Below are 22,225 nucleotides of genomic sequence, written 5' to 3' on the forward strand. Positions count from 1 at the left end.
TTTTCCAGTCGAGATATTAAAATTTATATGCAAAAGATACGAATGGAATGAGCCTAGCGCGATGATTGAGCAATGTGTTTGTGATTTTCAGCACCGAAGCTAAAAGGCAGACCACGAAGAAAGCGTAAAAAGCGCAGCGCTTCGCCGGGCGAGTCCTCGAACGAGAGCGAGGCCTCGGTGGCGTCGACGTCGAAGAGCACGTCGGCGATCACCAGCACTAGTCTGGTGATACCCACGGTCGGGAGGCCGCCCTCGTCCGGGGTACGGCGGAGCGAGAGGAAGACCAGCGCGGAAGAAAAGAAGTTTATCACCGACGTGCAGAGTTTTATGAACTCTCGGGGTACGCCGGTCGGAAAGATGCCACTGCTGGGCTACAGGCAGAGTCAGTATCTCAGTTATTTTCTCCTCGGATTTGCTATCCGATGACCGGTCTTGCCACCGGAAGGGCAAGACCGATTTCTCTGAATTTTTTTTTTTCGAATTTCTATTTCCGCGCGATTCCTGGCGGCGATTCGGTTGCCAGACTGCAGAGAGCTAAGACACAGCAGGGTTTCCTTCTCGCAAAATCCAAGATCGCGGTCGGTTCCGTATTTACGATCCGTAACGATCCTTTTTTCTCTTCGTAGTCGATCTGTTCCTGTTCTACACGAAAGTGCAAATGCTCGGTGGTTACGACTCCGTCAGCGCTGGTCGCATGTGGAAGACCATCTACGACGACATCGGTGGCCACACAGGTTCCACTAGCGCGGCAACTATTACACGTAGACATTACGAAAGGTGAAGTACTTCTGCGGATTCTAATCACGATTGTCTTTAGCGTTAACATCTCTGCGACATATGTACATTTATAGAGATTTTTTTAAATATACGTCATCCAAATTGCATTTGAATTATAATAAGATTTTCGTTGCAGATTATTACTACCTTATGAAAGGTATCAGCGAGGCGAGGAGACAAAAGTGAGATTGAATCACGGACGACGTACCAAGAGTATAAGCGTGTCCGATGATTTAGATATCAAGGAGGAACCGAGTGATCTGTACATGTCGGAAACACCTCCGCCTATAGATGCGATTCCTGCGATCGCAACACCGCCCTTACAACCAATAATGTCAGCAACAACAACGGTAATCGGCACTAGTCTCATCATCATGAAATCTACATACGTTTAATGCAGCTCAAATTATTTATGACGTATCCTTTCCACTTGCAGACTTTACTTTCGAGTGAGAAACCCAAACTAGAAACCGGCAAGACGTCCTCGTTACGTAGCGTGCGAGTGAAGCCGGAACGCCTCAAGTCCTTGAATACAATAATCGCCAATAACGCGACACCTTCCAGCCAGCAAGCTAGCCAACTGCCAAGTCCACCGCCATCCTCCAACGCGTCTATCTCAACGCCCAATAGCACACCCTCCACAACGCCGACGAATGGTACCAGTAACAATCAGAGTGTCTTAGAGAGGCAGCTCAACAGTCCTTTAATTTCCCAACAAGTTCCACCATCGTGTTCGCCACCAGGCTTGCCCGTGACTAGTGTAGCGACAAACGCGTCGACGGTTGTCACTTTAACGCCTCCACCTGAGAAGGATATGAAGGAGATCAAGTTGGATTCCAAGCAGACGACGCTACTGGCGCAGGGCAAGGAAAATATACCACTGTTCGGCGGCGAGAAATTTGCGGAAAAAACGATAGTACCTCCGGTCTCCAGATCGCCCGAAGTGATTGATCTTGAAAACGAGAGCGACACGAGTCGAGACAAGATAATTATTCCCAGCTTCAAAAAACGCAAGCTCGAGATTTTGCGCGAAGGCGGTCTCGAAGTCACCGCTGTCGATCTGGACGCACGACCGAGCGTGATTCAGACCAACGTTTCCATGTCGCCGCAACATCAACAGCAGCAGCAGCAGCAACAACAACAACCTCTGCCGGCCACAATGAAGTCCACTGAAGAGAAGCAACCGTCGATCTCGCCGTATCCGCTTCCAGTCACGCCGAATTCCATTCCTAAGTTGATATCCGTCACCGTGACGCCCGACATAGGACACATGTTACCGTCACCGCACGACCATCAAAATCATCAGCCGCGAATATCAGTGGTCAAACAACTACCGGCTCATCATAACAATAACAACATCAGCATGATGAACAATAATGTGACGAACAGTCGGGTGATAAATCTCGGTAACTCGAACAATACTGCGCTGTTGCAGTTGTACGCGAACGCGAACGTCGCACCATCGACGATTCCGTCTGCGCAGCATCCAAACCACCGTTTTGTTCCGCCAAATATTCCAAATGGCAGGTTATTACCACCAAAGGTGACACAGTCGAGGTCGATATTTGTGCACAACGAAAAGACGGTTTATGGAAATCCTAAGGATATTCTTAGCTCTCCACCAAAATATCGCTTGCCGCATCCACATTCGCATCCGCATCCTCATCCTCATCCTCATCCTCATCCGCATTCGCATCCGCATCAACAGCAGCAGCAACCACAACAACGCTCGCAACATCCGCAAATGAGCTCTAGCAACGACATCGGACAAGGAGGTGTTCTCGATCTGACGCAAAAGTCTGACGAGAAACCGACGTTCCCTAGGCCCAGTCTAGAAATAGTCAGAGTACCTGTAGTACAGAGGCCTAATCCGTTAAATCTGGACGTGCGGAATTCACCGGTCAAGGACAAACCGTCGGACAGACCTGTCGCCGACTGTCCAAAACGTGTACCCTTCCCCGCTTACCAAAATGTAATCGACAGTCGAACTATCGCGTCGAATAACCTCGAGATTACGTTAGTGAATCCCAAGCACAAAAACAATCATCACCTCATGCCGCCTCACGTCCAAATACCAAGTCCACCTAATAAGAGCAATGCGATAGGAGTGATAAGTAGCGCGCAAAGGAGGCAGCAACAGCCGCAGCAACAAATGAATGGAAAGTATACGGTGAGAACCGAGCCGGTTTCGCCATACACACCGAGGAAGCCGAGTCATCCCATCATACCGAACGTACCCAATTTGAATCACCTGAATCACATTGGAAGTCCGTTTCCCAGAATGCAGGCAACGACGTTGCAACAACAGCAGCAACAAATGAGCATTGATAGGAGGAAAGCGGCTGCGGAGGCCGGCAGGGATCATCAACATCGTAGGATCAGCGAGGGCGAGAAATCATCCTTGGCGGCGCAACAGCAGCAGCAGCAGCATCAGGAATCGAGGCATAGCGAGGCCGGACGACGGCACAGTTTACCCAGCATACCGTCGGGTTTCGTGCCGACGGTACCGCAAAACAACTCTACCGCCTATCCGATGCCGCAACTGCCAAACGCGTCCGGCAAGTTTCTCCCAATTCTGGACCCCATGTACTACTCGTTCTATAACGGTCTGTTCCCACCGCCGATTCCGCCCACGGCCGCAGCCGCTGCCGCTGCATCGTCGTTTTTACCGCCGGAATTTAGCGCGTATTACAAGGAATTACTCGCTTCCTCGCAACCAAGACTGACGGGGATGATGGGGCAGCCGCCGCCGCATCAACAGCCGGCCGCCCCAACGTCTAAGTAAGACAATGGGATCTCAACATTTAGGGTTTCCGGCATAGCGAAAGATAATTTGATTACTTGAGAGACAAGGATCCGTCGGACTTCTTCGCTGTCGAATTGTATATCAGCGAGTGAAGCGATTTATTGACAAGAGTGATGTGGTTCGTTCAAATTACCTATATTCAGTTATGTTGTTTTTATTCGATTTGAGCATCGACAAGACGAAATTATTCACACTGTTCGTTCATGATAGAACAGTGATAGTCCCACAGAGTCTCGTATAGAGGTAGAATAAAATATCGGTCAGGCTGACGCAGATTTCTGATTTCTGATTATTCCTGAAAGATGATTTCTGATTATTACAAAAATATTCATAATGCGTTTGATGAGAGATGCAATAACATGTTGTTGATCTTGTTGCTCGCGCGACATTTTTTGTCGCTCCAAATTAAACGCGCAGATTTAATATAATTAGTGTTTAATAATTAATAATATATGTTATATATCCAGTATATGCGGGTATATCACAAAGTCCTGGCCTCCGAAACTAAGTTCTTGAATTTATCCCTGCGCGAGACTCTGGAGGATTATCGTTATTGAGAAAAAGACCCCTGTGATAAAAGTGCAACAAAATGTATTGCTATTCAAGGAGAGACAGTCGATGGAATTCACAGAAAGTCGTTATTTTTATATGTTTATTTTATATAAATTGTTTACGCGCGTTTTTTGAGTTTCAATTGATGTTACGAGGCAAAAAGCATTCTAATTCGGAAGCTCGCACTGTCTTAATGCCATGCTAGAGCTTCCGAACGTTTCATTCTCTGAGCTCCCAGAGAATAATTACTTTTTTTCTTTTCATACGTTTCAGATTACGTATTTTCGAGTATCGTTATCATTAGTTTCAATTCGTTCTTTATTTTCGATTTTCGTTTCGCAAGCGCACATTTTGATTTATTTTCAATGCACCATGTGATAAAACCCGATGCAAAAAGAGAAAAGGAAGAGCAACGGCGAACATTTGGCCGGCGGATCATCGGAATGTATAATTGTTTACTGTGTGTAACGGGGTAAATCTTATGTAGTAACGCTCGCGACAACCCTATGTACTGTATAAGCTAGACAATTTTCATTATAATAATAATAAAAAAAGAAGGAAACACTCTCGTACACACACACAATCACATACACCGCTCTGTAGTCACCTTTAACGATATAAGCGCACGCATGCAATGTTATAGCAGCGACAATGTATATAATGTATATAATCACGTAAATCATTAAGCTAGACAAATCCTACATTATCTTTCAACATTACGTAAGGAAGTTAAGTTTAGTAAGTGTACACAGGCTGTCTTGCTCGTGTGGCCAACGATTGTCGTATCGCTGTTTCCTTAACGAGGAACGAAAAAAAAAAAACGATATTTTACAGAATATTTCCGATGGTCTCTTTTTTCGCTCGGAAGACAATTTGTGACGATCTTTCGTTTTCTAACCGTGTCGACGCAATAGCAGTGTGACCTTTCGTTTTTAATCTCTGTGTAAAAGCAACGGAACCGAATGCGCAATTGACCGATTGTTACTTACGCGATCGCTACCAAACGTGATCGAACATCGCGGGCCACCACAATACTTTGAGAAAAAAAAACAGATTTAAAAAAATTTACTGACGGTATATCCATGTTAAATGTAGACATATTGATAGAATTTGTTCGTTTTAGGATACTCTGATCAAAAAGATACTAATAAATATGAGAGTAACGTTAAAAGCATTCGTAACCCTAAGAACGTACAAGAGGAAGAAAGATCCGTTTCGGATCGTTCTGGCGAAAAAAGAAGAAAATCAGATTTCTATATTGATGTCTTTCAAGAGTATGAATTGTTCACGTTTTTTCGGATGGTTCTTTCGTGATAAACACAAAGGCGTTCCGGCGCCGATTGCGAGACCGCGGCTTGATTAATAATAAAAAAAAAGCCTCCAGTGGTATTCAACGGGTCGTGAAATCGAATTAAATCGAATTATCGAGCAGCGCGCGCGAGGGTCAGGCGAAGGCGGAGACGACGCGAAAACGCTTACCACTGTTGTTATTTTTGTAAGACCGCGGCTGACTTCCGGCGACCCGGGCGCGTCGCGACCACGCCGTCGCGTCGCGTCGCTTTTCGACATGGTGCTATGCGACGAAAAATTCTATTGTAAGTTTTTTTCGAAAATTTTAAACGGGCGTTGTTGGGTACCAGTGGATCTCTGGCGCGATCGCCCGAAAGAACTACGTACACACACACATACATGTATACACACATACACACAATCTTAAGATAGATCTTCACGTCCAAGTCTGATAAACGTATACAGAAACGAGAAGCTAAAGGGACTCCACGGGTTTCTAGCGTATGTATAAAGAAAAGGGAAGGAGGTAGTCGAGGTATACGGGATGCGATTGCGATTCGGTGTAAAATCGCGCGGTTCGTGCGGTATATAAGGAAGCGAGCGAAGAGAACTGCGAAGCGGATATTGTCGAGTCTCCGCGAAGGGAAAGGCTTTTACGAGAATACGTGCCATAAAAAAAAAAGAAACTGATTAGATAGCGACTACGAGAGATCGAACGACGGCGACGGTCATTTGTACATGCTTTTGACGAGCCCCCTTAACAGTTCGAGAAACTAAGAGACGTGAATCGAAAGGGAGAAAAATGATAAGAATAATTAACAATGTGCAAAGAATTCCACGTGGAAGATTTTATATGATTTTTCGTTTATATAATTCTGTTACCGCGATTGTTTTATAAATCTCGAGTCCTTTTTTAGCGCGCGCTCGCGTGCATGCGAGTGTAGGATAAACGATGTGTGAGTGAGTGAGTCGTGGGAGAATCTTTGGAGAATGTTTCGAGGAAGAGTCTACGAATTGTTTTCGTTTTTTTTTTTTTCCGAAGTTTTTCCTTCATTTTGTATACTTAGTAGAACGATTTTAGCATAACCCTCGTTTTCCCACTTTAATATAATAGTAATTATTACGATACAAAATATTTTTTATTATATGGGCATTTCAGTTCCTAAGTTGGAAATAAAATATCTACTACAAACGGGCTCTTTCTTATTGCCAATTGAACACCAAGCGAACTATCGTGTCGTAAGGACGTATATTTTTGCTCCTTAGATTTTTTTCCAAAAGAAGCTGAAAGGCGCACTTGCAGATTTTTATTCCGAGAAGATTTACCTATCTCCCCTACGAGAGGTGTCCTGTACTCCTTCACAGATTAATCATTTCTTATAATCCTCAAATTTCTTTCCTCTTTAGAAGAGATAAAGTAATTTACAATTTTTCTTATGCTTTACTGAGACAATACGGAGAGACTTATTTGTATTGTATGTTGAAGAGAGCACAGCAGTAATTTATAATCCTTTTCTCTTTAATATTTCTCGTTACTAATTTTAACTGTATCTCACGTATTGTGGGAATTTACATGTGCATGCGTCATTATTAAAATCGTAGATGCTATAATTGCTCGTTTGCGCAAGATGGAACATCGAAGTTACAACGTCGCGCGAGGCACAGAAATCGCGAACGGGATCGGTAAGAAATTAAAGTGCCAGAGCGGAGTTTTAGTCATGAGCGAATATATACGCGCTTCCCCATGGATACGCTCGTCGTAATCGAGAGGACGCCTCCCATTGGTCCGGCCGTCGGCGCGCGACGTTATGAACTCGGCAAAACGACTGAAAAACGAAGGAAAAGGCACCGCGCGGCGCGGAATGCACGGGCACATGTGCCGCGAAATTTAAAATCTCTTTACGGCTGCCATAAACCGATAACCTGTTTAACCAGTCTGGCGACGGCGCGGGCCGCGCCGGACATTTTACCTTCGCAAAATCACTTCTATTCCGTTTTTTCACCGGCCGTTCCGTCGTTTTCCTTCCTTCTCGCTCTTTTCTTTTTTCCTTTTCCTGCTCCGGGACGGTCGGCCGCTTTGTTTTCAGAAGAAGCATCGTTCTCTCTCGAAGTCACGTGTCCACGAGCCCGCGACAATTCCACCGGCGAATCGCGGGAACCGGGAACGAGAAATGATCGCTTTTGGTAGCTATCGAACTAAGATCGTGAAAAGTTTTTCGCGACAAACGATATATAGTTTTTCGTTTCGCGAAACTCTTGCCGTCCGTCACAGTTCGAACGGCTTTAATTATAATTGCCATGTAAGAGTTACTGGTAGGGAAGTCGGGGCTGGCTCTTTTATGAGCGTTACGAGATATGGATCTACCGCTCGGTCTAATAATGTCTTACGAGTTGCGGAGAACGTTGAGCACCGCGCATGCAAGAGTGCATTCACGGGATTTATCACTGTACATCGTTCCGGAATAATCAAACTCAAAATGTAGAGAAATAATTTATACGTTTCAATTATTTTCCTTAATTTATGTCGTAAATAGAAAGACGTTCCATAACTGTCTTATATACAAGATACACACAAAACGAGAGGATATTAATTTTATAATATTTTCAGAAAAATACGTCATAAATTTCAGTCACTTCAACTTAATTTTAATATCTACGTTTGATATTACGGGCCGGAAGTAATATCTGCTGAATAAAAATGGAAAGAGAGGAAAAAATTAAGTCCCGCTCGCATATGCGCGCGTAGGAAGACAAGCACGAATGATTGTTGCTAAGTTTTTTGGATTAATTGTAAGTATATATATATACTATCTATAGATATTAGATAAGTAACATATAATTATAGAATTTAAGTTTCTTCTAATATTTTTAGCATTTAATATTGAGAAGAAACGATTTTAATACACGAAGATATAAACAAAGTAATAGTGCCAAGGTAGGTTGCATGAAATCATAACATAGAAAAATATTGCGGGACATTCGTTTATCGGTTATCCGATTTGCTGCTCGCGGTACTCGGTATGAGTGCCGCCATCTTTTCGCATGAAACTTGTATCACGCGACGTCGGTCGCTCCGGTTTTAGTACTCCGCAAAGTATAATAACACAACTCCGTCTCGTCTAAGCTTTTTATCAATTAACTTCGGATCATGTGTGGCGCGATTGAAGAGCGAGTAAAATGACGCCTTATCGAAAGATAGAGTAAACCAGAAATATCGGGTAAACGAATTATCTCTCCCCCCCCTCTCTCACTCTCTCCCTCGACTTGTACCGACTTCCGGCTTGCTACAATAATCAAAGTACACTCGAACGCTCGGTATCTCGGGATGCACGCGCGGGGTGTCAATCCCTCGTGCACGTACGGACGCTCGCGTGCGTCGCCGAGCGATGATCCGGGCGCGGGCGGTGGGGGCAAAATCATGTTTACCTCTCCATTCAGCCCGGCTGGCAGCAGCGGCTGGTGACTTGGTGACAATCGGCAAACACGCGGCCACCGCGCTGTAGTATTGTCGCGCACCGCCGCATGCCAAACCGCCCCTATGTACACTGCGGGATCGCAGTTGGACCCGCACTCGTCAACCGGGAATCCGCCGCAGCATCCGCGGTCCTCCCTCGGTCGCCGTCGTCGTCGTCGTCGTCGTCGTCGAGGCGACGGCGAGTCCCGAGAGCGGGGAACGCTTTAATTTCTTCGTCGATACCGTACGTCGGACGACCGAGCTTGCGCGGATGGCCGAGCTTGGGTGGTCGCGGCCGATCGTGGGTGACGTCGCGCGGAAGAGTTATTTACGTAATCGCGCTCGCGCACCGCCACACGCGCGATCGGCCGTTCGCCGCGATTATTAACCCGCGCGGCGGACGTGCTCGCCGCGCGATCATCAAATTATACGACGTGGATTATTTTTTTGTCGTGCTTAAAAGGGATTAACGACGGTGAAATTATGCGAGAGGGCGCGTTCTCTCTCTTAACCGCGGGATATATAAGCGAGTTTCTCGCGACTCGCGTGGCGCGCGGGCAGAGACGGATGCATAAAAGTCTCGAGCGTTTAATCGCTCGAGGAAAATAAAACGAGTCGAGAGCGAAAATAAGGAGCGAAGTTACACGTGGGGGGGGGGGGAGGTAAAGCGCCGGTACGAGTACGCAAAGACGAGTAGCCGCGTTTCAAATGCAAATACCGAAAGCTAGAGCGATCAAAGAGTTTATTCTCTAAACGGAGCACTGAAACCGGTACGACGTCGCGTGGTACAAGTTTCGTTTGAAAAGATAGCGGCACTCACAAAAGCCAAACAGCGAGTCGGATAAACGAATGTCCCGCGATATTTTTCTACGTTACGACGTCATGCAACCCACGTAATCTTTATTTTCTACTGGAGTAATCGAGATTCGCGATAAAGCGACACGTTCGTCAAACAGATACATTTACCTGACGCGTATCAGATATGTATCTCCCGCTTTTGCGCTCGATGCAAAATGCACAGAGTACCGGAATCATCAGCCGAGAGGGAAAAAATCAACGGCGCGGCGGTCCGGTTGTCGATCACGAAGAAAGGAATGTTAACGCATTGCGGACCAGACATTTTATTGCCAATCATATCCAGTGGCCAGCTATTTTTTCCGTATTTCAAATATTTTTAAATTACTCGTGGTTCGTTCGCAATTAAGAATTACTGTTACGTTATTGAGTAATAAACTGCTTTTGACTGGTAAATAAAAAATGCAAGATTTACGTTTGCGCTGATCGTATTTCGCGGCGCGCACCTCTTCAGAGAGGTTCGGAATAACATAATGCGTTATTACCACGCGTTTTGTAACTTTGCAATCGCGACTCGGTGAGAAACGACGGACGCGTGACCATAGCGTGTATCATCATTCGCGATGTTATGGTAGACGGATGACGATAACGTTTTACTAGTCTGAACGCATCTTCGCCAAATTCTTCTCCGAAAAAATCGCGAAAGATGCGCTGTCCATTTCCTAGATATACTTTTGTCCTTAACGATGGAAAGAAAAGCCATAGTCGCGATGCGCGACAGTTATTTTAAGAAAGTTATCAATATTCAATATTCAATTAAACGTTGCATGTGCGAAATTACGTAACGCGACGGCAAATGCATTCAAAGTGGTATCGACAGATGTCGTTAGGCGGTCATACACACGGGTGAGGATAAAATAGGAATAAAAACCGGAAGGAGGATCGCGCGGAGCGCTTAAAAACTTAAGCTTAAAAGCCAAAATAATATCGTTATGAGCAAGCGTTTTCATTTCAGGCCGATTAATCGAAATCACGTTCGACACGGATATACTGCCGCGGATCCTCCGTAACAAAGTCATTGACGAATCATTGATCGATACTCCGAGTATCGGAGTGCGTCAGTGGCCGTTTCTGGTTTGCGGTAGCGCTATCGACAAGACCCGTGAAACGCGCGCGGGGATATCGATCGAGGCCGAGACAGGCGAGAGAGAGGTGTCATGTGGGCGGAAGAGATGCAGATTTCGTAGCCGCGTGAAATGACGAGTCTTCGGATTTCGTACAAAATTGGTGACTGATGCGCGCGAAGCCGCTCTTCCGCCCGGTTCTCATGAGCACTTCACCCGCCAGACAATAGTTTACCGTATCGACCTATTCCCCACTTCTCCCTCTCCTCTTCCTCCTCCTCTTCCTCCTCCTCCTCCTCCTCCCCCACCTCCTTCTTCTCCGCCACCTTCTCCTTCTCCTTCTCCTCCTCCTTCGCCCCGACTCCGCCGTGCTTGTTCACATCTACCTCCAAGTGCCACTCCGCTCAGCCAACCACGAACCCGCTTCTTCTGGTCTTCCCTTCGTGCCTTTCCACGAATTCAACTTGCTTCTGTATCGTGAACTCCGAGGTTTCCGAGTTCAGCTAGGAATAGCTGCGAGCCGCTCTTGTGGGATTGAGACTTTTCCTATTTTCGTGCGATAGTCGCACCTCCAACGAATCTTGTGTACAAAAAGTACAAAACGATACGATTGCATTAGCGTCGTCAATTTCATGGAATCAACGATGATTCGCTGTTCCGCTGAAAATATTCGATACACTGGCCGGAAGGAAAGTCCAACTTCACAGCCTGAGTTATCATCAAATAATGACTACAGTCGAATCTAACTTATAAAATACAAATATATTTGAACAAAAAACTTGAGCAGAATCCTTGAAACACTTTGAGTATTTAAATTTCTTAAATATTTATACTTATAAAGTATGAATATTCGAAGTGTTTCAATACTTTGCTCAATTCTAACATAAAATAAAAATCGAAAAATACTAGAAAAACGTTGGGAAGTCCTAATAAGATCTATTCAGATTTCCCATTTAGGATCTGATCAGACTTTTCATTTAGAATCTGTGTGATAAAGTTTTCCATTTAGAATCTAATTTACAAAACATTACACTTCTGATCTGAATCTTCTTAGGTTTCCCAACCGGGAATCCATAATTATTTTGGGAAATTGGACTGGATCCCAATTAGATCCCAAAGAAATTTCTATGCGGGTATCTTCTATCATATTTATCGACCGGCAAATAATCGGCGTGTAGTTTACCGAGTTGGATAAAATATACAAAATTCACAATAGAAATGTTATTTCCAGCCCGACCGAAAATGGCATCTTCTCTTCATTAATTGTAATATTCATCGTTATTATAATTCTACGACAATTCTTGTAATTCTTCTCGCATCGCTTATCTTTATACAACCATTTGATCCTTGATAGATATCGAAACGACGATTGTTCAGACTCGAGAGACGTTTCCGCACTTTGCCAGCGCGTGGCCGACAGTTCCCGAAGGTCGAGATTTGTTCCAAAGTTTGTATGAATGAAACTTATCCTAATATCTCTGAACGGCGTGCGGTTTTCTTCGGCCATTCCGCTGGTAGGGTAGCGGCCGCGAGAGGCGGCCAGACACGCGGGAAGTCGGCGAGGAGAGCACGGACGAGAGAAGCACGTGCGATCTCGCGAGAGAGAGCTCGGCGAAGATCGACCGGCGCCGCGCCGCGTCGTATCGCCCGTTTCGAGCAGGGTCACTGGAACGTGCTTGTGTACGAACTGTCTGCAACTGTCATTCACCTCGCGGTACACCACGCGTGTGTGTGTGTGTGTGTGTGTGTGTGTGTGTGTGTGTGTGTGCGTGCATGCACCGGGGGAGATATTCCCGTCCGTCCCTTATCCGTGTACGGGACAAAACGTGAGAGATGGGGACGCGAAGACGAAGAACTCGGGAAACTTTGTCGCGCTGAGAAGTTGAGATTTTTATCACGCGGAACACGCGCGATGTAAATGCCAAGGATATGCTTCCCGATCCGAGATCGCGCCGGATCTCGCGCGTGGATCTCGTCAAACCGATGCGGACTGATCGATACACGTATTACCAATACGTATTAAAGTCTCGAACCGATTCGAACGGAGCTCTCGAGATGAATCGCGGATTGCTATGCGTATCGATGTCGCGATAAGCAGCGGCAATCGGGGACAGTATTCGCAACGACGGAAAGCATCAGAGACTCAGAGATAGATAGTTACGTTTCCTCCGCAGCTTTGCTACTTTATTTTTTTTCCCACAAGGGCCAACAAAGTTCGAGTTCAGGCCGCGGGTCGATAATGTTTATCGAAACTAGGTATAATGCGAGCCTAGTAACCCCGACTAAGAAGCTTATAGTCTTTCGTGGCGAGCGATTCGTTATATATATATATATATATATATATATATATATATATATATATATATATTGAGAAAACCGCATTAAGCCGTCTGTACGAATTGTTCGCGTTATCCCCGCGCGTTGTATTCCAGCTCGCGCGCAAAAAAAAAAAAAAAAATCATTCTCGTAATAAATGAGCGAACGGGGAATCGCGTCGTCGAAATGCTCGCGTCGATTCGTGTGTCGCTCCACGAACGCTTTATCGCGACGTAATCGTCGAGGTCGAGGGGGACGGCTGACGCATCGACCGCCGTCGCCTCCGGCGAGTTCCCTCGCGTCTCCGAAGCGTGTTAAGGCGATCGTCGTGCTGACCCCGAATCGCGGGTTATCGAGTCCGCGCCTCCACGCGCGACGGCGGGCGCCTCGTCGGCAGGCAGACACGCATTCGAGACGCTTTGCCGCGCTTCGCGCCGACGATTCGGTGCGTGGAGCAAGCCTCGTTGCTCAATCGTGCTATATTCCCAATGCGGCCTTGAACGATCTGTGGCGAGATCAGATCTGCGCGCTATCGCACAGCGAGACGCGTTGATCATACTTTCTTCGACTCTTGTAGATTCTCTGTCCATTGGATGGATGTATATGTCATGTTCGAGTCACACGATCATTTCTTATGAGGAAAGGCCCAGAACTAAACTCCGCCGATTTCGATGGAACTTGGCAGGATTACAAAGAGAGAGAGAGAGAGAGAGAGAGAGAGAGTTCTCCGAATGTAATGATACTCCTATTTGGGTGCAGACGGTCAACCGTTTCCGAGACATTTTAATAATAAATTTAGTGGCGTCTTTAGTAGAGTTTATTAGGGCATTCACATACGAGTATTTGTGGCATAGTGGACATGGTAACTGCCTCATAATTTGTTTAACAATAATTAGGAACATAATTTATAATTCGCAACAAAATTCTAACCGCAAATGGAAATCTTTTTTAATACGCGTTTTATTTCGTTCAATACTTCGTATTTCAAATGTAATTTGTCACCAGAGAGTGTGTCTCACGCAAGCGTTACGATCTATAATTTACAACAAAATTCCAAACGCAGCGAATGAAAATCTTTTTTAATACTCGTTCTTTTTTCGTTTAATACTTCGTTTTTCGAATGTAATAATAATTTTCCACCTGGGAGTGCGTATCTGTCTTGCGTTCTACGAATGGTCATAAAAATCGTGGCGCAATATTTTATAATTACGCCTTAGCGACGTAACTTCCGCCACGGTAATTCCTCCAAATTTCCCAGGCAGTGAGGTAGGTCGGTATAATTTTCCGTAGCGCCGTGTGGTTCTATACTAACGGCACACGGAAGGAGCGAAGAACCATAACAGCGCGACAGAGTAATGCCTCGACGCTCGACGCGAACGGCGCGCACACACATGCGCGTTGCGCAGGAAAAAGAACGCGCACGTCTCCTCACGTACACGGCAATTCCTGCATATTTTTCGATAATTTTACTCGCGAGCGGGCGGACTAAATCTTTCAGGAGGAGCTGCAACATTTGAGTTTCCGCGATTCAGCATGAAAGCACTCGAGTGCGTCGCCATCGGAATCTTACGGGTCTTTTTTTCATCGTGATAAAACCTCACCAAGCAGATTCAGCGCGTAGCTCAAAGAAATCTTCTCGAGGAAAGATTTTATTAAATGGCTTTTACTTAAAATACAAAATTTTACAATTTCACGAGCGTAATTCTAAGCTAGCTAGATCGCGCGATTCAGTTGTCTCTATAATGTAACGTATGACGCACACGATGATATTCGAATTCTTTTATTGTAATAAGCTTCGGTGTATACTTTTTACGAGTCATTTTTCGACTCTTATATTTTCGAGGAGAAAAACATTTTCCCGCAAGACAATGTCATCTTCACGCCGATATCACCGGCTGCAGCCACGTAAATTTCGGGAGTAGCGGAGCCTCCTGGCGTTGCATCGTCGCTTGATATAGAATAGAATGACGTACCGTCCAGCCGCCATAACTTCCGCGACCGGTCGACCCCCGCTGTCGACGTTCCTGGGACATGGGGGGTAGGAAGCAAGAGAGCGGGAGCGAGCGAAAGAGCGGAGAGGAGCCGCACGAAGGAGAAAAACTAGGAGGAGGAGGAAAACGAGAGGAGGACGAGAAGGAGGAGGAGGGCGAGGACGGGCAGGGTGAACCCCTTATTGATTTTTAGGGTGACAGTGTCAACCGGCGGCGAGTGTCGAGTCCCCCCCCCGCGACGGGCGACTTTCAAACGACGGCGAGCGAGGGAAACAAAAAAAAAATGCGCCGGCTCGCGTAGAGAAAAGTCTCCCGATCGCTAAACCGTCTACCTTAGTTGGTACGCGCGCCGGGCGAGGCCGTGCAACGTTTTTTCGCCGCGCGTCGCGGCGGTTGGCGGCGACGACGGCGACGACGACGACGACGGCGGCAGCGGCGGCTGCGGCGACGCCGACGGGAGGAAAGAGTAACCGCGGCGCAGTCCCGTTGCGGTCGGGGGTGCAGCTCTCTCTCGGCGCGCAGGGCCGTACACGTTCGTGGGAGCAGCCGTCCACGTGGGGCGAGCTCTCGGCCGCCTCTCGCGATTCGTCTTTGACGTCTTTGTCGGGCGGCGCGGATATATATACATACGTGTGTATATATATATATATAAAGACAGATACACCTATATCTGTCGGGGGTGGTTGCCACCTTGGTAACGCGATCGAGGGGAATACTACGCGAGGGGGAGGGTGCGAGTCCCCGCGAGCGAACGGCGCGGCGACGGCGAGTCCGCAGTAGTGATCGTCGTTGCCCTTTCTTTATCTCTTTCTCTCCTTTCTCTCTCACTTTCGCGCTCCGGCTACTTTTTTATTTCTTTTATTCCCACCCCGCGCGTTTTTCCGCTCTCCCGGCTTCGAGGTATATTATAGGCGTCGCGCTGGCGGACGCAAGTGACGCACGAGTTGCACAGGAAACGTGGCTTCTCGGGGCAACGCGGATACGACGTTTCGCCGACTCGCGACGGTGGAATCGTTTGCAAGAAGCTAGTACCCGCGATGTGAACGCGGTAGGAGGGATACGATTCGACGGTACGGATCGGCACGCGTGGGATTGCAATTAAACGGAATGCTGGAACGATCTTACGCGATACGGTGCCCGAGAAGTGAAGTGCGCGACGAAGGAATCGCTTCTGGAAGCGTCGTGAAGTAAGTCGCGGATTCGCGATTCAACCGTCCGGCGGCAGGTAAACGTTCTTCCGCGATCTTTCGCGAATTTTGGACGCGTAACGTCCGCTGTCACGCACGTATATACCCCGCGTCGCTCGCATGCAACAGGCGACACCGCGTTGCCAAAGTTTCCTCTTGATTAATCGATCGGAAATTACCGCGTCGAAGTGACGTAAACCGTTTCGCAGGACACGAACTGGCAGTCGCCAAATTCGCGCGAGAAACCAGCCGCGTCGCGCGCGCTCTCTCTCTCTCTTTCCCTCCTTCCCTCGGGAAAATAATTCGTCGGGCGGCGGAAGGAAGGGTGACGATTGTCGCGCACTTGTACCAGTTGTAGTTGCACACGGAGCGCGAACGAGACGTCGCGAAAGGGCGACCGCGCCGCCGGCGGAACGTTACAGCCGCGAAATTACGCGAAGCGCGGCGCGAGTGAGAATCGATACCCGGCGTGAGCGCGAAGGTGTGTTGTAGCGGGCGGCCCTCGACGGCGGTTGACGTTTCGGCGACACGGTTTGGAAAAAAAAAAGCGTGAACTTTGGTGCGCTTTCGAGCGGTTAACGGTTAACGTACGTCGCGATCGTGGCCGCTGGCCGGAAAGACACGCGCACACACGTCGCCTGGCGGTGACGTGAGCCGGCGCGGCGCCATTCGCGTGAGACCAGCGGCGAGGTGGCCGCGCGAGAAACAACAAACCACGCGGGCGGCCGAGAAGGGGTGGACGGTGGAGGAAGAGAGCAGACGACTACTCCTCGGGGGAGGTGCGTGCGTGCGTGCGTGCGTCGCGTCATGAGAACGCGGCGCGGGTGTGTGCGCGACGAGGCTCCGATCTTCCGGGCCCGGGCCCGGGCCCCTGACTTTACGCCACGGCCGTCGCCCGCGCGCGGCGAGCGGGGAAAAATAGCGGAGAAATGGCAACCCCCTTCGGTGTCCGTGCGTGGAATAGCTATTATCGTCCGCGGCCGAGGAAGAGGTCCAGTTGACACTCGGGCGTGAGTGGCCGACACCCGACACCGAGAAAAGCGGGCGGGAGTGACGGAGACGCCGCCGCCGCGAACGACGCGGCGGAAGGGAGTCGAAGGAGAGAGGAAAAGGGAGAAGGAGGGCGGAACACGTGGTCCGCGAGGGAGCAGTCTGCAGAGGGCGAGGTGCGTGCGTGGCTTAGTTACGCCCCTGGGTGCACGTGCGTACGTGCATATCTCCGTGACACGTGTGAGTGACAGAAGTCGGTGAGCGCGTTCGCAAGGTGAAGAGGTAATCGAAACGACGGCGCAGTGACGCGCGTTGCCGACCGCGAATTTTATCGCGACTGTGGCGCGACCGTGTTCGCGATTCTACGGAGTGTACACATCCCTTTGCTCCACGATTATTGGTGACGTGCCATGATGTTTCATGAGAATCTTTCGACAAGAATACCCGTTCCTTCTACGAGGTGAAGTTAGCCGCGACAGCTAGCGCGAGAGTGTCGCCCTCGCGCTTCGCGCCGAGTCGGGCTACGTCCCTGACCCGCCAAGTTCGTCTGTCGACTCCGGTGGTGTTGATTCGCGCTCCGTCCGACTCGCTCGTCCAATCCCCTCCCCCCCCGCGCACTCGCTCGCTCTTTCTCTTTCTCTCGCTCGCTCGCTTTCTCTCCGTCGGACGGGTGGGAGAGTGCGCGCGCGCGCGCGGGCGGGCGCACTCGCGAGGTCGCTCGTGTTTGGAACGTCGTGAACTTTTCTGCAATGTGACGACGCGGGGGATGAATGGTTACTAGCGTCATGTCGCAGCAGTGCACGCGCCTGGGAGCGGGTGCGCGACCGGTGTACGTACGAACGCCGGCCGAGGCGTCCTGAGTCGGCGACACGCACGGCCAGGCGGAGCGACGACCGTAGGAAAGATGCCGGCGACGCGACCGCCGCACGACGACGACGACGACGGGCTCCTGTTGTTGTTGCCGCCGCTGTTTCACCGAGAGGACGAGCTCGCGACCGCGCGCGGTGCGCCGCGACGTACGAACGACGACGCGGCCGCGGACTCCTGAACGAGGCGCGGCGACTGAGTGTGTGCCTTCCGCCGCGAAGCCGGCCGGGAACGTGCGGTGTCCGGTGCGCGTTTCGTCTACTGGTGCGTGTTACTGGTTTTAGGTTAGGTGTGCCGGCACCATAACCTTAAAGCGCGAGTCTCCGGCACGGAGAGTCCGGAGCCCCTGAGCTCCGCGTCACCGCCCTGGATTATTATCATTCGCGAGAGAACGATCGGGTACGAGCTCGCGCGCACCTCGTCCAAGTTTCGTGTCTGGACTTCTACGCGGTGGGTGATATCGGTGAGGTGGAATGAACTGGGTGACCACGGGACAATGAAGGCCAATGGGACAAACAATGGTGATTTTCTTTTACATATGCTTACGTCTGGGTGTGAATTTATACATTTTTCGACTCGGTCGTTACTCCACGTGAAAAGAATGCACTAAACTTTGTGGTGACACTTATGGGTTAGAGTGTTGTTTACATAGGATAAATCCTTCGATGCTCCTACAACTGTCAAAAACATGAAACACAAGACTCTTTATTATTTGCGTGAGATTCATTTATATAATAGCTCATATGGACTGCTTGTGGTCACTTTTTCTGTCATGAATATGATGCGAATAGGATAGTTTTGAGTATCGATGGATCATCTGATCTAAACGTGATAATTTGGTTCGTTCTTTTATGCTTACATCAATCAGTAATTAAATCAGTTTATTTATGAATGCTATTGCTAGTATGTGTTACCGGTCTACAGGTTAGCTATGAATATGATTGGAGAATGTTATTTGTATGACGTGTATCTCTCTATATTTTATTTTTCCAATGATTTCTTATTATACCTGTATCGAGTTATTATAGTTACATTGTGGAATTAATATAAAGAATATAATATTCAGCGTACATGCTGTGTCAACAATTTATGACTACATTACTCATCTCTTTACAGGCTGTAGCCGCCTGAATACGCCATTGGCAGCCACCACCACGCTGGAGGATCCCGGTACACCAGCCTCCTGGAAGGGCCCGCCGCCCGGTTCGGAGGCATCGCCCTTTACGCCCAATTCCGTCGGCCAGGGTGGTGGTCCTGGCTCGGGTCCGTACAACAGCACGGGCGGTCCACCTAGTAATGCGGGCTTCCAAGGGCCGAGCCCATTTCCTGGCAGCGCCGGTAGTCCAGCCGGGGCACCGCCGTATCAGGGCCCACCGCCCGGCTCGGCGACGCCGCAATACACCGCCTCCCCCGCGCCGAGTGGTTCCTCGACGCCTGGTCCTGGACCGCCGCCTAATTCCACCGGTTTTCCGCCACCCCCGAATAATTCCGGTCCACCGTACAATGGGCCCGGGCCCAGTCCGTTCGGGTCACCCTCCGGTGCGCCACCGCAGTTCGTCGGCCGACCCGGCTCCTCGGGACCACCGTTCGTACCACCTGGTGCCGGTAATCCGCATTTTCCGTCGCACGGACAGCCATTCGGCGGACCGCAGTACGGTATCCCACCTGGAAGCCCGTTCGGACCAGGAGGACATCCTATGGCTGGACCTATGGGACCTGGACACCCGGCGATGATGGGACCCGGCGGTCCCGTCGATAGGCTGGACCAAGGGTGAGTTTTGATTCTGATTTATTGTATATTTTGAACCTGCAAAGCGAGTGATTGTTCTACATCGATATCTAAGTAAGTAAAATAATTTTATTACTACACTGAGAAAAAAATTTTCTATATTTTAGTAAATATTAGTTTGTATACAACTGTGACTCTATTTATTAAAATCAAGTCACAGTTGTATGCAAACTAATATTTACTAAAATGCAGAAATATTTTTTTCTCAGTGTATTACCTAAAGATACAGGAATTTTTTTGGTACATAATGTTTGTACAAAAAGACGTGCTTTTCCTATTCCTATGCTGATAGCCTAACAGACATTGAGATAGAGCTATGCTCGCTTTGTTTTGAATGTATAATTTATGTTCGGATCGCCGATGTTCGACACTACGCTCGCGGATGGAGGCGAACGGTTAAACTTTACTATGAACAATAACACAGTTAAATATTATTCCTGCGTCGATTGTGCAAATCGCGATAAACTCCGTTATGGATATTAGCGGGCGTTAAAACGTATTACTTTGCATTATAAGTTGCATTTTCTAATTATATAGAAAACTTTGGAAAGATTTTATGCACTGAGAAATGGAGCGCTGTTTGTAGAGAAAGTTGCATGCAGCCAGCGGTTACGCTAATGATTATTAATCGTAGTGAAAGTTGCTATTATTCTGATTTGCAGTAATTTTAGGTTAGAGAATGTAGAATATTTAGGAAATATGGACGTAAAATTTTACGATCTGCATTTTAACGTAGCGAATCAGCGGAAACGCATATCTTTTTGTGTATTCGCGATATATATTTACTGGAGAAAATCTATTTTATATTCATTTCTCCCTTATATCTGGATTATTTATATATAGATTATATAAATAATTTACAATTAAATTATATATATATATATATTTTATTTTTTATTGTTTAATGCAGCTTTCAAGTTTCATATTCGTTCTACTATTATTTCGTTTTTTTTTATTGATCAATCTAATTTTAATGTTATGATATGATAAGAAAAGAATCATTCCTTCATTTTATATAAAACAAAAATTATATATTTCTTAATTTATCTCTATGCATTACATTCTCTTAAACGTTCCAAAATAGAGAAAGTTGAAAGTGAAAAAAAGAAAGGAATTGCCGCTCTATCGAACGTTCTCCGCGAGTTTCTGATGCCTCTAAAAAGTTTAGACCAAAACTTCCATACTTCAAGATATAGCCGAAAAAAGTACGACAGATAAATTGAATCTATATTCATTAGAATTATTTTCGGGTGGGAAAGACTTTGCATTGTTAAAGGGGGACTCCACGCGCGTGTGGATGTACCTTTTCAAAGAAATAAAAGGGCACGGCAACGATACGAGAACGATGCGCGAGAGTGCGCAGGGTAGGTACGCGTCGCGTGTGTTGACATTCCTAGATAACGCGGTCCACAGGTAGACGACGGCGTTATTTACTGCTTTCGTCTCCCTGTCGGTCCGCATTCTTACCGATAGTCCTGCTCGAGCACGCTCGCATTTACGCCTTTTCGGGATTCGTCTTAATCGTTTGCATCGAGTCATCGTCATTGCCGTTCCCCGAGACAAGCACGTGGAGCGCTCGTACGCTCGACTAACTTATCACGTGCTTCGGGCGCTGCACGCAGCAGCCTGAGACTTCTCTTATACTCGCGTGCACACACGCACGTATACACACGTGCACACATACACGCGCGCGCACACACACACGCGGAGAAGCACGCGGGGTTGCTCGGTCGAACGGCGGAAACCAGTTTTTCGAATAGTTTTGTAACAAGCGTCCGGGGCTGTTACGCGCCCCGGATTCGATCGGCCGAATCGGGGAATGAGGCGGAACGTATTATTCGAAACTTGCACGATGCGCGCGATGAGGCTGGAATGCGAGAGATGGATCGCGGGGCAGGAAAAATCCGTTACGATTCTAGTAGTCGTCGTACATATGCATGCGGGACTAGGAACTAATACCGGCGGTACATAACCGGGGATTATTTTTAGGCGCGGACACGTTCGGTGGAAAACATAGTCGCGACACACATCATACTCGTCAAATATGAGCGGGAAAGGGAACGCACATGCACATGTGTATGCGCATGTATGTGCGTTACACGTGCCCCACGTGCGTGAGTGCGAACGCGCGGTGTGCGCTCGTCGGTGTGTGTGATGGAATATTCTAAATTCCGGCGAACCACCGGACCGATTGCGTCAAACACGCGGACAGACGCGGTACGCGAGTAACGTCGAGGAATTTTCCGCGTTTTCAAGTGCGAGGATGAAATTACGGTAAAGAAAACCT

The 22,225-nt window shown here is 47.9% G+C and overlaps 2 protein-coding genes across 7 annotated transcripts in view; both read left to right on the forward strand.

Annotated features, from left to right (window-relative positions):
- Positions 1-4,973, forward strand: part of LOC143895838 (uncharacterized) — a 128,313-nt gene extending 123,340 nt beyond the window's left edge. For 5 of the 6 annotated variants that reach the window (XM_077403219.1, XM_077403220.1, XM_077403217.1 and 2 more), the window contains 4 exons: positions 92-382; positions 627-777; positions 914-1,127; positions 1,214-4,973. In XM_077403219.1, the coding sequence (XP_077259345.1) occupies positions 92-382; positions 627-777; positions 914-1,127; positions 1,214-3,562 (3,005 nt within the window). In that variant the 3' untranslated portion in view covers positions 3,563-4,973. The remainder of the gene's footprint in view (positions 1-91; positions 383-626; positions 778-913; positions 1,128-1,213) is intronic. The other variant, XM_077403221.1, reaches the window with a different exon arrangement.
- Positions 4,974-13,900: 8,927 nt separating this feature from the next.
- Positions 13,901-19,924, forward strand: LOC143895766 (uncharacterized). Its single transcript, XM_077403105.1, has 2 exons — positions 13,901-18,670; positions 19,266-19,924. Exons 1-2 carry the CDS (start codon positions 18,646-18,648, stop codon positions 19,922-19,924), a joined length of 684 nt encoding a protein of 227 aa, XP_077259231.1. The 5' UTR covers positions 13,901-18,645.
- Positions 19,925-22,225: the final 2,301 nt, after the last annotated feature.

The sequence above is a fragment of the Temnothorax americanus genome, unplaced genomic scaffold (genome assembly GCF_048541705.1).
Source record: "Temnothorax americanus isolate GAGA-0224 unplaced genomic scaffold, ASM4854170v1 Scaffold17, whole genome shotgun sequence".
Taxonomy (NCBI): domain Eukaryota; kingdom Metazoa; phylum Arthropoda; class Insecta; order Hymenoptera; family Formicidae; genus Temnothorax; species Temnothorax americanus.

Excerpts from the sequence above, each read along its gene's own strand:
- LOC143895766 (XM_077403105.1), top strand. The coding sequence starts at position 18,646 with ATGAAGGCCAATGGGACAAACAATG. Across the intron at positions 18,671-19,265 it reads GGCCAATGGGACAAACAATG|GCTGTAGCCGCCTGAATACG; the intron begins GTGATTTTCTTT and ends ATCTCTTTACAG.